Consider the following 15,295-nt stretch of genomic DNA (forward strand, 5'->3'; position numbering starts at 1 on the left):
GTAATAATATAAATTTGAATTAAGACTCTCACACTTATTACGGATAGTAGGGAGTATTATTTCTAAAATTTAATACTAAGAATAACATTTTTTTTATTTTAAAAAAGCCATTTCCAGGCACTAGATTTTGGGTGATTTTACACCGCTTGCATCACATGCGGCATTATATGCAAAAAAAAAGAGGAGTTTTTCTCTTCAGATCTAGCGGGTACATCTGCTACTTGCAATAAAAAGAACAAATATGACATGACTGAACTTCAACTTGGAGATTCAACCCGGCCATGTTTCTTTCCATTTCATTCCTGTATGTACATACTGAAGCAAAGCGTCAGCTTAGCCTAACTTTGCATACCCAGTAGTTTGTTTTTCTTTCACACAATGCTAATTTCAGATTTTCAGTTCAGATCCTAAACATTGAAGCAAAATGCCACTCTGAGTGAGCAGATTGGTCACTGCATCCTGGCGACTCCGCCGGCGCGCTGCACCGCCGCGCGCATCACTCCCTCCACCACCTGCGGCATCGACAGATCAGCGCCGCACCCGACGCCCGCCATGTACCGGCGCACCTCGTCGCGGATCATCTCCTGCATCGCCGCCGCGAACGCGGGGCTGAAGTTGTAGGGCGACGTCGCCGGCGCGGCGGTTGGCGGCGGCGACGGGGAGGAAGAAGGAGGTTGGTGGAAGTGGCTGTAGGAGTTGTCATGGTGGAATCCGCCCTGGATGGCGGCGTCCATGCCGGGGAGGGAGAGGGAGAGCGACGTGAGTGGGTCCTCTGGTTCTTCGTCCTCCACCACCTCGTGCCGCCGGCTCATGGCGCAGTCGGCAGGCTCGAACCCGCCGGCACGCGCCACGGGGCGGTACACCTGCTGCCCGTGGAACACGCCGCCGTGGCTGAGGTCGCTGCGGTCCGACCCGGATCCCGACGGGCTGCTCTCCGGGGAGACGCTCGCCCGCTTGCAAGGCCGCTCATGCTCGGCGCTCGCGAGCCTGCGCTTGAGGGAGCAGTTCCAGTGGTTCTTGACGGCGTTGTCGGTGCGGCCGTGGAGGAGGCGCGCGATGGCGGCCCAGCGGTTGCCGATCCTGGCGTGCGCGGCGGCGATGGCGGCGTCCTCGTCGGGCGTGAAGGGGCGGCGCTCCACCTGCGGCGAGAGCTGGTTGCACCACCGGAGGCGGCACGACTTGCCCGACCGGCCGGGCACCCCGCGCCCGATCGCCGTCCAGTTGCGCGCGCCGTGGCGCTCCACGAGCCGACGCAGCGCCTCGTCCTCCTCCGGGCTCCACGGCCCCCTGATCCGGTCGCACTCGACGTCCGCTCCTGCTGCTCCCATCGCGCGTGCTCCGGCTGGGCTGCTGCGGCTGGAATGGGACGGTGATCGGTCTGCGCTGTGGCCTGTGGGTGGCGGCGAACGGCAGCGGTGGTCGAGGTGGAGTACGGAGGTAGGGGAGAGGAGGAGCTGATTTATAGGGCGGGGCGGCCGGTGATCTAACCGGCAACAACAGCTGGCGCACGACTCCCGAGCTCCACCGGAACGAACCCTCCTGTAGACACTTCCCAGGTTGCTTGTCGTTTTCTGGGTGAGGATGGCATGTGGGGTCAGGTAAGGTGGGACCCATGGAGCAGTCAGGTCGTGGGGGTGGTTTTTGCCTACGTCGGTTCGAAATTTAAACGGTGCCATTCCGTTTCGTTCCGTAAATTCGTTTGGGGCAACACCCAAACATTTTATTTAGAGGTCGTTTGGTATCCATCATTTGAGCCTGGAATCCTGGAATTCATTTTAAAATTCCAAAGGTGGGCTGTTTGGTTGCCACATAATTGGGCCATCATTTCATTTAAGAAATCCAGCAAAATGATGACATGTGTAATCACAATTCCAAGCTGAAACCTGTCATTCACAATTCCTATGGCAACCAAACAAATTCAATATTGAATTCTACTGTCATTTACAATTCCTGTGGCAACCAAACAAGTGTCCATTTCTGGAATTACAATGTAAATGAAATGAATACATGTATTCATTTCAAAATGCTACAAATGAAATGAAAACCTGGCTTCCAAACGACTTCTTAGTGGAAATGAAGAGGGAGTAATAATTTCTCCATTGTCCCAAAACAAAACCTCTCCATCATATCCTCACAAAAAACACTCCATCCACAAGATTAATGGAACATTGTACATCACACAAAAGTGGGTTTTAAGATGAATCTGGTGTTATCAATCTTATTTAACGTCCGATCGAGTCGGACTGGACTTCATGTACTATCACATTATATTTTGTCCATGGTGGCTTCGACGGCACGTGCTTGACATAATTGTTGTCGCATGGTGTATGTTGTGCTTTGGTGGCTTGCTATGTCGAAGCCAAAGTCGCGGGATGCAATTGCGATGACGATATGCGTATAACATAATTAAATTGTAAGTAAACATGCGTAATAGAATCCGTGCCATTTTTGAGTGAGCATATCAAATAATAAATTGTAAGTAAACATGCATAATAGAATCCACGCCCTTTTTGTTCTGTTGGTGATTATTATATGCAATGACATTTATATACCAATTAGAGAGCATCCACACAGATTATTAACTTACAACTAATCCATCCTAACATGTACGGCAAACTTGATATGAAAAAACTGGAAAATAATCATGTCAAGATTTAATTTATAGTCTAGAAGTTTCACTAAAATGGTTGCCTAGTCATACAGTAGAAACAACTAAAATATTAAATATTTGTTATGAGAACGGTACACTTTAGAGATCCATACCATAAATAAGTGCACAATATAATGTTTATGTAATTATTGTCTCAAAATAGTTTAAAGTAATTTATGTCAAAAATTAAGTAAAATTTAGATACCGCGGTTACAACTTTATAGCAAATAACACTACAGTTATCATTTAATAGCATTGCATTGCGAGACAGAAGCATCTAATTAATAGAAAATTATATTTGTAGAAGCATACCAAAGATAACTATAAAAAGGTATAAAAGTTCATTATAAAATGTAACTAGGAAGTTATGTGTGGGGTCACGCCGCGTCTGTGGCTAAAAATACTGCTAAAAATAGCTTGTATGGATTATTTGTTAATGCATATTTTTTAAGAATAAGGTGCTACTATTTTCCCTAGCTAAAACAGGTAGAGGGCAGTAGAGTATTTTATTTTCTCGGTGAAAATGAATATTATTTAGTATTTCCCTAGTTAAAAAGAGCAAAGAAATGATTTTTTAGGAACTTGAGCATGACGGTCGCGCCATTGGATGGTTGCGATGCGATCAAAAAAGAAGGTAGTAGTATTTTTGCTGAATAAAACTAGGTAGGATGCTAGAGAAATCAATGAAGAATAGACGTAGCTTATGGGGTGATCACCAAGCAACACATAGCATCAGCATCCTCACCGGCACCCTCTTCGTCCTCTTCGTCGCCGCCCTCTTCATCCTCGTCGTCCTCCACCCCCTCCCCCCTCCTCCTCCACCTCCTCCTCCTCCTCCTCAGCACCGGCGCCGTCGAATTCGAGCGGGCCCCTGCGGCCAGTCAACAGGGCGCCGTCCGGACCGGGTCCTGGCTCATATGTCGGGGAGTAGAAGAGGGCGTTTGGGTTGAAGCTGCCATGCGGCAGCGTATCCTGGTAGTGCGGCGACAAGTTTGGCGTCACGCACCCGGGAGTGGCGGAGGGGCCGTCGTTGTAGAACCCGGATGTCGATGGGGACACCACTCCCGGAATGTACGCCGGCACCGACGTACTCCATGGGCTTGCGTTGGTGGCAGCGATACACCCGGCCAACGCGTGCTGGTGTGCGCGGGCCGCCAACGCCTTCTTCTCCAGCTGCGCCTCCCTCCGTACTTTCCGCTCCGACGTCGACATCTTCCGGCGCAGACAGTCTTGATGCCACTGATCATCGGTCCAGCCTTCCGTCTTCTTCTTCGGAGCCGGCGCCTTTCGCGGCTTCGCGAAGGGCGCTTTCGCCCCTTTCGTCTCATTGCCCTGCGGCTTCTTAGCCGCTTTCTTGGCCATTTTTTTAGGGGTAGTCGACGGCACCATGGATGAGGAGAGGGTAGCGGCGGCGGGAGGAATAGCGTAGCGATGGCGGGAGGGAGAAATGAATCGGCGGGATAGGTCAAATGTGTTGAGATGGCAGAAATGCGCGGCGGGAGAGGCGTGATTTGGCGGGAGAGGGGGGCCGTGCATACAGCTCCTCCCGAGCCATGCCAAACACTGGTGCGGCCGTGCGGCGCAATTCTCCTTCAGCCCCTGGGAAAACAACGCCGGCCGGCACAGCTCCGCCTAAGCCTTCCGGCCACCGGGGCCGCAAGGCTCCCTGCGTCTGCCTCAGTGCCTCCTTCTGGGTCTCTTCTTCTCTCTACGTGGGGATCTTCTTTTCTCAGTGTGTCGCCTCGCGGCTATTTATATAGCAGTAACACTACATCTACGGACTCTTTTTTTACAAAAACTGGCTTACCGACAGACGTGGAATCACGTCAGGTATCTACACCCCTACATTCACAGGAGGGAAAGCAAATTAGGCCAACCAATTGTTTACACGTATGTCCGTAGGTTTAGTCCGTAGCAATTCTTCCGTCGGTCTAGCATTTTTGTTTATATAGGAAGAGGGTCTGGCCTTTAGGTGGTAAGTCGAGTATACATGGAAAGTACATACGTGACCACCTTTGACTCCTCCAATTTCCTTCGTGAGCTGCACGCGTTAGATTTCGCGAGAAGGCTCTAGAGTATTCCCGCGAAGCACGTAATCTGGCCGGGTATTGATCTGTTTCCAAAACTACCTTGTACAAAGTGTTCACCCCAATCACGTTCACATTCGTACATGTTGTATCCAAATCACCTAAATCTCTGGGCAGTTGATTAAATAAATACGGCCAGGCTTCATCAATTAAGCTCTAGCCCATAATAAAGATTATTTTATGCATTTATTTTGCACACGCGTGTATATACGTTGTATTTTGAATAATAATTTCGCGGGCGCTTGTCGCTCCGTTCGCGAATATTAGTACCAAATATGACGATGACATTTGCACAAAATATCATCAAACAATGTCCATATTCTGAATGATGAGATTTGCTGCCATGAACCCTGGATGATACACTGCAAATTACTATTTCAATTATCATTAGGAGAACATGATTGTTAGCCCTCCCAGCAGCTGTACGCCTGTACATAAGCACATTGCCTGAACTAGAGTTCACATATTTTGTTTGACTTTACATCAGTTGCAGCGCTCTGTATATCTCCGGTCGAGTTTCAGCGCATCAGATGCAAAAGCGAGGATTTCTTCAGCTTCAGATCACGCGCGTGCTTTGCTACTTGCAGGAAAATAAACAAACATGACATGACTGAAATGTGAACTTGGAATTTCGACACAAGTTACTTCTCATTGCATTGCATTCATGTATGTACAAAGACTGAAGCAAAGCCTCGGCTTAGCCTTGCTTTCTCCGGTTCTTCCTCTGTTTTTCAGTTCAGATCCTAAAGAATGAAGCAAAATGCCACTCGCGTGAGCAGATTGCGGCTGGTTACTGCATCCTGGCGACACCGCCAGCACGCATCACTCCCTCCACCACCTGTGGCATCGACAGCTCCGCGCTGCACCCTACGCCGGCCATGTACCGGCGCACCTCGTCGCGGATCATCTCCTGCATCGCAGCAGCGAACGCGGGGCTGAAGTTGTAGGGCGACGTCGCCGGCGCGGCGGTTGGTGGCGGAGGAGGCGACGGAGAGGAGGAAGGTGGTTGATGGAAGTGGCTGTGGGAGCAGTCGTGGCGGAACCCGCTGTGCACGGCGGCGTCCATGCCGGGGAGGGAGAGGGAGAGCGACGTGAGGGGGTCCTCTGGTTCTTCGTCCTCCGCCACCTCGTGCCGCCGGCTCATGGCGCAGTCCGCCGGCTCGAACCCGCCGGCACGCGCCACGGGGCGGTACACCTGCTGCCCGTGGAACACGCCATGGCTGAGGTCGCTTCGGTCCGACCCGGATCCGGACCCGGACGGGCTGCTCTCCGGCGAGATGCTCGCCCGCTTGCAGGGCCGGTCCAGCTCAACGGCGCCCGCGAGCCTGCGCTTGAGGGAGCAGTTCCAGTGGTTCTTGACGGCGTTGTCGGTGCGGCCGTGGAGGAGGCGCGCGATGGCGGCCCAGCGGTTGCCGATCCTGGCGTGCGCGGCGGCGATGGCGGCGTCCTCGTCGGCCGTGAAGGGGCGGCGCTCCACCTGCGGCGAGAGCTGGTTGCACCACCGGAGGCGGCACGACTTGCCCGACCGGCCGGGCACCCCGCGCCCGATCGCCGTCCAGTTGCGCGCGCCGTGGCGGTCGACGAGCCGCCGCAGCGCCTCGTCCTCCTCCGGGCTCCAGGGGCCCCTGATCCGGTCGCACTCGGCGTCCGCTCCCGCTGCTCCCATGTATGTTCTCAGGCTGGGATGCTGCGACGTGGAACTGGCGATTGGAACGGGATGAAGCTGGTCTGCGCTCTGTGGTCGAGGTTGAGTACGGAGGAAGGGGAGAGAAGGAGCGAATTTATAGTGCGGGGCGGCCGGTGATCTGAGCGGCAACAACAGCTGGCGCACAAGTACCGAGCTCAACCGGAACGAACCCTCCTTTAGACGCTACCCGGGCTGCTTGTCGTTTTCCTTCTGAGGCTGGCATGTAGGGTCAGGAGCAGGCGGGACCCATTGATCAGTCGAGAGTGGAGGTTGGTTTTGCCTACGTGGGTTTGAAATTTGAACGGTATCGTTTCCGTTTCGTTTCGTAGTACGTGCCACCCGATATCTGCTCCACACTTTGTTGGTCTGTTCGACAACTAACCGTTTTTTTTCTCGAAAAACATATGTTTCAAATTCTACCCAAAAATATAAATTGGTTTATAAATCCAACGGTAATTAATTACTTTCTTTGTTCGCAAATATAACGTTTTGGTAAGCTAATTTAAGTTGCCTATAAATGTCTAGCGTACTCTCTCTGATTCATATTACTTATCGCTAGTACAGATCTATTTAGAACTAAAATATGTCTAGCTACATCCATATTAGAGACAATTATTATGAATCCGAGAAAGTATTTTTTTTAGCAACACCCACACATCTTATAGATTCATATTACTTGACTCTAGTATGGATGTATCTAGAACTAAATATGTCTAGATCCATTCATATTAGAGTCAATTAATATAAATCGGAGAAAATAATCATGTCAAGATTTAATTTATAGTCTAGAAGTTTCACTAAAATGGTTGCCTAGTCATATAGTAGAAACCGCTAAAATATTAAATATTTGTTAGGATAACGGTACACTTTAGAGATCCATACCATAAATAAGTGTACAATATAACGTTTATGTAATTATTGTCTCAAAATAGTTTAAAGTAATTTATGTCAAAAATTAAATAAAATTTAGATACCGCGGTTACAACTTTATAGCAAATAACACTACAGTTATCATTTAATAGCATTGCAATGCGAGACGCGGAAGCATCTAAATAATAGAAAATTATATTTGTAGAAGCATACAAAAGATAACTATAAAAAGGTATAAAAGTTCATTATAAAATATGTAACTAGGAAGTTATGTGTGGGGGCACGCCGCGGCTGTGGCGGCTAAGAATACTGCTAAAAATAGCTTGTATGGATTATTTGTTGGAGTTGCACTTGATGTTGCTCGTAAAATAAGTTGGTAAATCTATTCTCGTCAATATTATGCCACTTGTAATATAATTATTTTTGTGAAAACTTACTATAGTTGTAGCAGTAATAGATGTCAATGATATTTTTCTAGGCCAAAATAGGCGGAGGGCAATGGAGTATTTTGTTTTTTAACGTTGAGTATTTCTCTTGGATAAATCCAATATACCTCTGACCAAAATCATGCATATTTTTTCTAGAATAAGGTGCTAGTATTTTCCCTAGCTAAAACAGGTAGAGGGCAGTAGATTATTTTATTTTCTCGGTGAAAATGAATATTATTTAGTATTTCCCTAGTTAAAAAGAGCAAAGAAATGATTTTTTAGGAATTTGAGCACGACGGTCGCACCATTGGATGATCGCGATGCGATAAAAAAAAAAGGTAGTAGTATTTTTGCTGAATAAAACTAGGTAGGATGCTAGAGAATATACGTTGCTTATGGGGTGATCACCAAGCAACACATAGCTTTCTTGAATATAAAATAGACGATGAATAACAAAGTTTTTTCCCAAAAATGACTGCAACAGAGGTAGCCTGTGGGGCGTTGAAGACTAATCAATATGCAGAATTGTTATTAAGAATTATTGTTCTTGCAGTATTACTTATTCCGAATAATACTGCTGTTATTGCACGATACTATCGGTGAAGAATTACTGCCCGGTAACTATAGGTGATATGTGCACCCTTTGAGATGGTATTCCGGTAGTACTCCTAGTTACAATCATGGCCATCGTTCAGGGTCATTGCGGTCAAGATGTCCTGATTCCATCTAGAAGGAATCGAGACCTCCTCGTCGTTGTCTTCTTCATCCTAATCATCGGAATCAAGATAACCCACAATCCATCCACAACCTCCTCTTCCATCAGGTTATGCATGTTCCCTTCTTCGTCATCCCCATCAACATCTTCTCCTGCTGCGTGACCACTCTGCCCTAATTCGTAACCAATCCCTCTAGTGTGTGACTGATGACCCACAAGTATAGGGGATCGCAACAGTCTTCGAGGGTAGTATAACCCAAATTTATTGATTCGACACAAGGGGAGGTAAAGAATACTGATAAGCCTTAACAACTGAGTTGTCAATTCAGCTGCACCTGGAAAAGCACTAGCAACAGGGGTGATGTGAAAGTAGCAGTAATATGAGAGCAATAGTAACAGTAACACGCCAGTAAAGAATAGCAATATGAGAGCAATGGCACCGGAAAATAGTTGATACTACTTCCAATGACATGTAGAACAAGTATATAATGATGAGAGATGGACCGGGGTTCCCAGCGATCTACACTAGTGGTAACTCTCCAATAAGTGGCAAGTGTTGGGTGAACAAATTACAGTTGGGCAATTGATAGGAATCAAAGCATTAAGATAGAACATCAGGCTTATTAATTATGTAGGCATGTTTTCCGTATATAGTCGTACGTGCTCGTAATGAGAAACTTGCACAACATCTTTTGTCCTACCAGCCGGTGGCAGCCGGGCCTCAAGGGAATCTACTGGATATTAAGGTACTCCTTTTAATAGAGCACCGGAGCAAAGCATTAACACTCCGTGAAAACATGTGTCCCTCACATCACCGCCATCCCCTCCGGTTGTCCCGATTCTTGTCACTTCGGGGCCTTTGGTTCCGGACAGCGACATGTGCATACAACTTGTAGATACAATCTAAACAATAATATAGAGCTTAAATCTAAGATCATGCCACTCGGGCCCTAGTGACAAGCATTAAGCATAACAAGATTGCAGCAACAATAACTTCACAAACTTTATAGATAGACTAATCATAATGTATCATCCATCGGATCCCAACAAACACAATACCGATTACATCAGATGAATCTCAATCATGTAAGGCAGCTCATGAGACCATTGTATTGAAGTACATGGGGGAGAGTATACCGACATAGCTACTGCTAGAACCCGTAGTCCATGGGGGAACTACTCACGGAGCATGGTGGAGGCGGTGGCGTTGATGGAGATGGCTTCCGGGGGCACTTCCCCGTCCCGGCAGGGTGCCGGAACAGAGAGTTCTGTCCCCCGAATTGGAGTTTCGCGACGGTGGCGGCGCCCCTGGAGTCTTTCTGGAGTTCCGTCAATTGGTACTGCGTTTTTAGGTCGAAAAGGATTTTATAGGCGAAGAGGCGGCGCAGGGGGGCACCTGGGGGCGCCACACCCTAGGACGGCGCGGCCAGGGTCTGGCCCGCGCCGCCATGTGGTGTGGTGGCCCCCTGGCCCCTCTCCGACTCTTCTTCGGTGTTCTGGAGCCTTCCGGGAAAAATAGGAGGTTTGGCGTTGATTTCGTCCAATTCCGAGAATATTGCCCGAACAGCCTTTCTGGAACCAAAAACAGCAGAAAACAGGAACTGGCACTGTGGCATCTCGTTAATAGGTTAGTTCCGGAAAATGCATGAAATCATCATAAAGTGCAAGCAAAACATGTAAGTATTGTCATAAAACAAGCATGGACCCACAGAAATTATGGATACGTCGGGGACAGATATTATTTAGTATTTCCCTAGTTAAAAAGAATAATTTCTGTAGTGACATGCTACTTACATAACCTTGATCATACTATTACAAAGCATATGAAATGAATGAAGTGACTCAAGGCAATGATCTATAGTTGCTAACAAGTAGATAACATATAGCAAAACTTTTCATAAAGAGTACTTTCAAGACAAGCATCAAAAGATTGCACAAGAGTTAACTCATAAAGCAATAGATTCAAAGTAAAGGCATCGAAGCAACACAAAGGAAGATATAAGTTTCAGCGGTTGCTTTCAACTTCCAACATGCATATCTCATGGATATTGTCAACATAAAGTAATATGATGAATGCAAATATGCAAGTATGTAAGAATCAATGCACAGTTGACACAAGTGTTTGCTTCTAAGGTGGGAGGAATTAGGTACGTAACTGACTCAACATAAAAGTAGAAGAATGGCCCTTCGCAGAGGGAAGCATTGATTGCTATATTTGTGCTAGAGCTTTGGTTTTGAAAACATAAAGAGAGCACAAAAGTAAAGTTTTGAGAGGTGTTTGTTGTTGTCAACGAATGGTAGTGGGCACTCTAACTACCTCGCCAACCGGACTTTCAAGAGCGGCTCCCATGAATTATTTGCATATTTATGTGGCACTCCTTCCAACCTTTCTTACACAAACCATGGCTAACCGAATCCTCGGGTGCCTGCCAACAATCTCATACCATGAAGGAGTGCCTTTTTATTTTAGTTTTATTATGATGATGACACTCCCCCCAACCTTTGCTTACACAAGCCATGGCTAACCGAATCCTTCGGGTGCCGTCCAACAATCACAAACCATGGAGGAGTGTCTATTTAGGTTAATTAATTTGGGACTGGGAATCCCGTTGCCAGCTCTTTTTGCAAAATTATTGGATAAGCGGATGTGCCACTAGTCCATATGAGATTCCGTCAAAAGTAAATGACAAGGTTGAAAGCTAAACACCACATACTTCCTCATGAGCTATAAAACATTGACACAAATTGAGAAGCATTTTGAATTGTTTAAAGGTAGCATTCAAGCAATTTACTTTGGAATGGCAGGAAATACCACATAGTAGGTAGGTATGGTGGACACAATTGGCATAGTGGTTGGCTCAAGGATTTTGGATGCATGAGAAGTATTCCCTCTCGATACAAGGCTTAGGCTAGCAAGGTTATTTGAAGCAAACACAAGTATGAACTGGTACAGCAAAACTTACATAAGAACATAACGCAAGCATTATAATACTCTACACTGTCTTCCTTGTTGCTCAAACACTTTACCAGAAAATATCTAGACCTTAAGAGAGATCAATTATGCAAACCAATTTCAACAAGCTTTACGGTAGTTCTCCACTAATAGGTTTAAACCACATGCAAAAACTTAATCATGATCTACTTGAGAGCTCAAAACAATTGCCAAGTGTCAAATTATCCAAGACATATGAGGCATTTTCTTTTCCCAACCAAATAATAATAAGTGCTATAGCTTCCAACTTTTATCATTGAACATTAAAAGTAAAACGAAGAACAAGTGTTCATATGAAAAAGCGGAGCGTGTCTCTCTCCCAAACAAGGATTGCTAGGATCCGAATTTATTCAAACACAAACAAAAATAAAAGCACACAGACGCTCCAAGTAAAGCACATATGATGTGACCGAATAAAAATATAGTTTCAGGGGAGGAACCTGATAAGTTGATGAAGAAAGGGATGCCTTGGGCATCCCCAAGCTTAGACGCTTGAGTCTTCTTGAAATATGCAGGGATGAACCACGGGGGCATCTCCAAGCTTAGACTTTTCACTCTTCTTGATCATATATCATCCTCCTCTCTTGACCCTTGAAAACTTCCTTCACACCAAACTTCTCATAAACTTCATTAGAGGGGTTAGTACTCAAAAAAATTGAATCCACCTTGGTCCTGTAGTGGCACATTGCAAGAACTCAATAAAACATCAGCTACAGCTCTCTACGTCTAGAAAACCTCGCTTAAAGTCCACAAGAGACAATGCAAAAAAACAGAGACAGAATCTGCCAAAACAGAACAGCCAGTAAAGACGAATTTTAATAAAATACTTCCGTTGCTCAAATCAGAAAACTCAAAACTAATAAAAGTTGCGTACATATCTGAGGAACACGCACGTAAATTGGCATAATTTTCTGAGTTCCTACAGAGAATTAGACCTAGATTCGTGACAGATAGAAATCTGTTTCTGCGCAGAAATCCAAATCTAGCATCAACCTTCGATTAGAGGCTTCACTTGGCACAACAAAACACAAAACTAAGATAAGGAGAGGTTGCTACAGTAGTAAACAACTTCCAAGACACAAATATAAAATAAAGTACTGTAGCAAAATAACACATGGGTTATCTCCCAAGAAGTTGCTTTCTTTATAGCCATTAAGATGGGCTCAGCAATTTTAATGATGCACTCGCAAGAAATAGTATTTGAAGAAAAAGAGAGCATCAAGAGGCAAATCCAAAACACATTTAAGTCTAACATGCTTCCTATGCAAAGGAATCTTGTAAATAAACAAGTTCATGAAAAGCAAAGTAACAAGCATAGGAAGATAAAACAAGTGTAATTTCAACAATTTCAGCATATAGAGAGGTGTATTAGTACCATGAAAATTTCTACTACCATATTTTCCTCTCTCATAATAATTTTCAGTAGCTTCATGAACAAACTCAACAATATAACTATCACATGCAGCATGCTTCTCATGATTTCCAAACATATAATTTTTATCAAGTTCAAGAATAGTGGAATTAAAACTTTCAAACTTACTTTTATTAATAATATAACAAGGTAGTTGATCAATCTCAAGAGATATGGGACACATAGATAAAGTCAATAACTCTCCAATCCCATTTTCATTAGTAGTACAATTAATAGTATCAAGTAACATAGGACCATCATCTAGAGCTTTATCATAAACATTTGCTAAGCAAAATTCTTTAGTACCATGCATTTCGACATCAGGCACAAACAAAGCATTATCATAAGATTTATCAAAGTAGCATGGATTATCATATATAACAGTAGCATAATTATTCTCACAAGTTTTACTCGTAGGTACTATTTCAAGAGAATCCACAGGAACATAACATTCAACCTCTTCCGGTAAGCATGGAGGACAATCAAATAGTGTAAGAGATAAAGAGTTACTCTCATTAGAAGGTTGGCATGGGTAGCTAATCCATTCGTCCTCCTTTTGTTCGTCGCTCTCCTCTTCTTTTTCATCCAATGAGCTTTCAGGTTCATCAATTTCCTCCTCTTTTTCATCCAATGAGCTTTCAGGTTCATCAGTTTCTTCTTCCACCGGTTCCTGCAAATTGTGAGTGCATTCTTGTGCATTAATGTGTCTCTCTTTATAATCAAGGATATAAGGATTCCTACTGTAGCATTCTATGCAAGAATTAAGGATAGTAGAGACATAATCTTTAAGGTCCTTACAAATAGCACAAGTTTCATAATTCTCAACCATGAAGGATTCTATCTCGGAGGCTCCCATAAATAAGATAAATTGTTCTACCTCTTCGAACCCATAATGAATATAGCAATTCCGATTATAGCTCTTAATAAAATATTCCTCACTAAAGCCACATTGAAATTTAAGATGTTTAGTATCCTGTTGAGAGCAACAGTTTATATCATGGCGTCTAAGCAAGATTCTAGCAATTGTATTTAATTTTTCTATCATAGCACTCATTATTTTACCAGTTCTTGATTCTCTATAACAATTATAACATTCCATAAGCTCCAAGTAGGTTGTTGGTTCTCCCATAACAGCAGTTTTTAATTTTTTGGTTTTTCAAATTTTTATGGATTTTTGGGTATATGAGAAAAATAAAACAAGACTGAAATAAACTAGACAAAAGTAAACTAAGCAAAGTAATACTAGACAGAAATAAACTAAGCACAAGTAAACTAGGAAAAAGTAAACTAAGCAAAACAAAATAAAACAAAATAAAAAACAGAGAGAGAGGTAGAGTGTACTCCCCAGGTGAACTTATGAGTAGAGCTATGCCTCCCCGGCAACGGCGCCAGAAAATAGTCTTGATGACCCACAAGTATAGGGGATCGCAACAGTCTTCGATGGTAGTATAACCCAAATTTATTGATTCGACACAAGGGGGGGGTAAAGAATACTGATAAGCCTTAACAAGAGTTGTCAATTCAGCTGCACCTGGAAAAGCACTAGCAACAGGGGTGATGTGAAAGTAGCAGTAATATGAGAGCAATAGTAACAGTAACACAGCAGTAGTAATAGCAATATGAGAGCAATGGCACCGGAAAATAGTTGATACTACTTCCAATGACATGTAGAACAAGTATATAATGATGAGAGATGGACCGGGGTTCCCAGCGATCTACACTAGTGGTAACTCTCCAATAAGTGACAAGTGTTGGGTGAACAAATTACAGTTGGGCAATTGATAGGAATCAAAGCATTAAGATAGAACATCAGGCTTATTAATTATGTAGGCATGTTTTCTGTATATAGTCGTACGTGCTCGTAATGAGAAACTTGCACAACATCTTTTGTCCTACCAGCCGGTGGCAGCCGGGCCTCAAGGGAATCTACTGGATATTAAGGTACTCCTTTTAATAGAGCACCGGAGCAAAGCATTAACACTCCGTGAAAACATGTGTCCCTCACATCACCGCCATCCCCTCCGGTTGTCCCGATTCTTGTCACTTCGGGGCCTTTGGTTCCGGACAGCGACATGTGCATACAACTTGTAGATACAATCTAAACAATAATATAGAGCTTAAATCTAAGATCATGCCACTCGGGCCCTAGTGACAAGTGATGTCTACGGGAGCTTCTATTCTTGTAGACAGTGTTGGGCCTCCAAGAGCAGAGGTTTGTAGAACAGCAGCAAGTTTTCCCTTAAGTGGATCACCCAAGGTTTATCGAACTCAGGGAGGAAGAGGTCAAAGATATCCCTCTCATGCAACCCTGCAACCACAAAGCAAGAAGTCTCTTGTGTCCCCAACACACCTAATAGGTGCACTAGTTCGGCGAAGAGATAGTGAAATACAGGTGGTATGAATATATAGGAGCAGTAGCAACGGTGCCAGAAAATAGCTTGCCGGCGTGTAGATG

General features: G+C 44.7%; 2 protein-coding genes across 2 annotated transcripts; both read right to left on the reverse strand.

Annotated features, from left to right (window-relative positions):
- Nucleotides 1–251: 251 nt before the first annotated feature.
- On the reverse strand, nt 252–1,476 carry LOC127316747 (transcription factor MYB44-like). The gene has a single exon (XM_051347215.2). It carries the CDS (start codon nt 1,326–1,328, stop codon nt 450–452), a length of 879 nt encoding a protein of 292 aa, XP_051203175.1. The 5' UTR covers nt 1,329–1,476; the 3' UTR covers nt 252–449.
- A 3,842-nt stretch (nt 1,477–5,318) lies between these two features.
- On the reverse strand, nt 5,319–6,443 carry LOC127316748 (transcription factor MYB44-like). The gene has a single exon (XM_051347216.2). The coding sequence runs from the start codon at nt 6,401–6,403 to the stop codon at nt 5,528–5,530; it is 876 nt and encodes a 291-aa protein (XP_051203176.1). The 5' UTR covers nt 6,404–6,443; the 3' UTR covers nt 5,319–5,527.
- Between the last annotated feature and the right edge of the window lie 8,852 nt (nt 6,444–15,295).

Source organism: Lolium perenne, chromosome 7, assembly GCF_019359855.2.
Source record: "Lolium perenne isolate Kyuss_39 chromosome 7, Kyuss_2.0, whole genome shotgun sequence".
Taxonomy (NCBI): Eukaryota; Viridiplantae; Streptophyta; class Magnoliopsida; order Poales; family Poaceae; genus Lolium; species Lolium perenne.

Bases quoted from the DNA above. Each gene is read 5' to 3' on its own strand.
- LOC127316747 (XM_051347215.2), bottom strand. From the start codon at position 1,328: ATGGGAGCAGCAGGAGCGGACGTCGAGTGCGACCGGATCAGGGGGCCG.
- LOC127316748 (XM_051347216.2), bottom strand. From the start codon at position 6,403: ATGGGAGCAGCGGGAGCGGACGCCGAGTGCGACCGGATCAGGGGCCCC.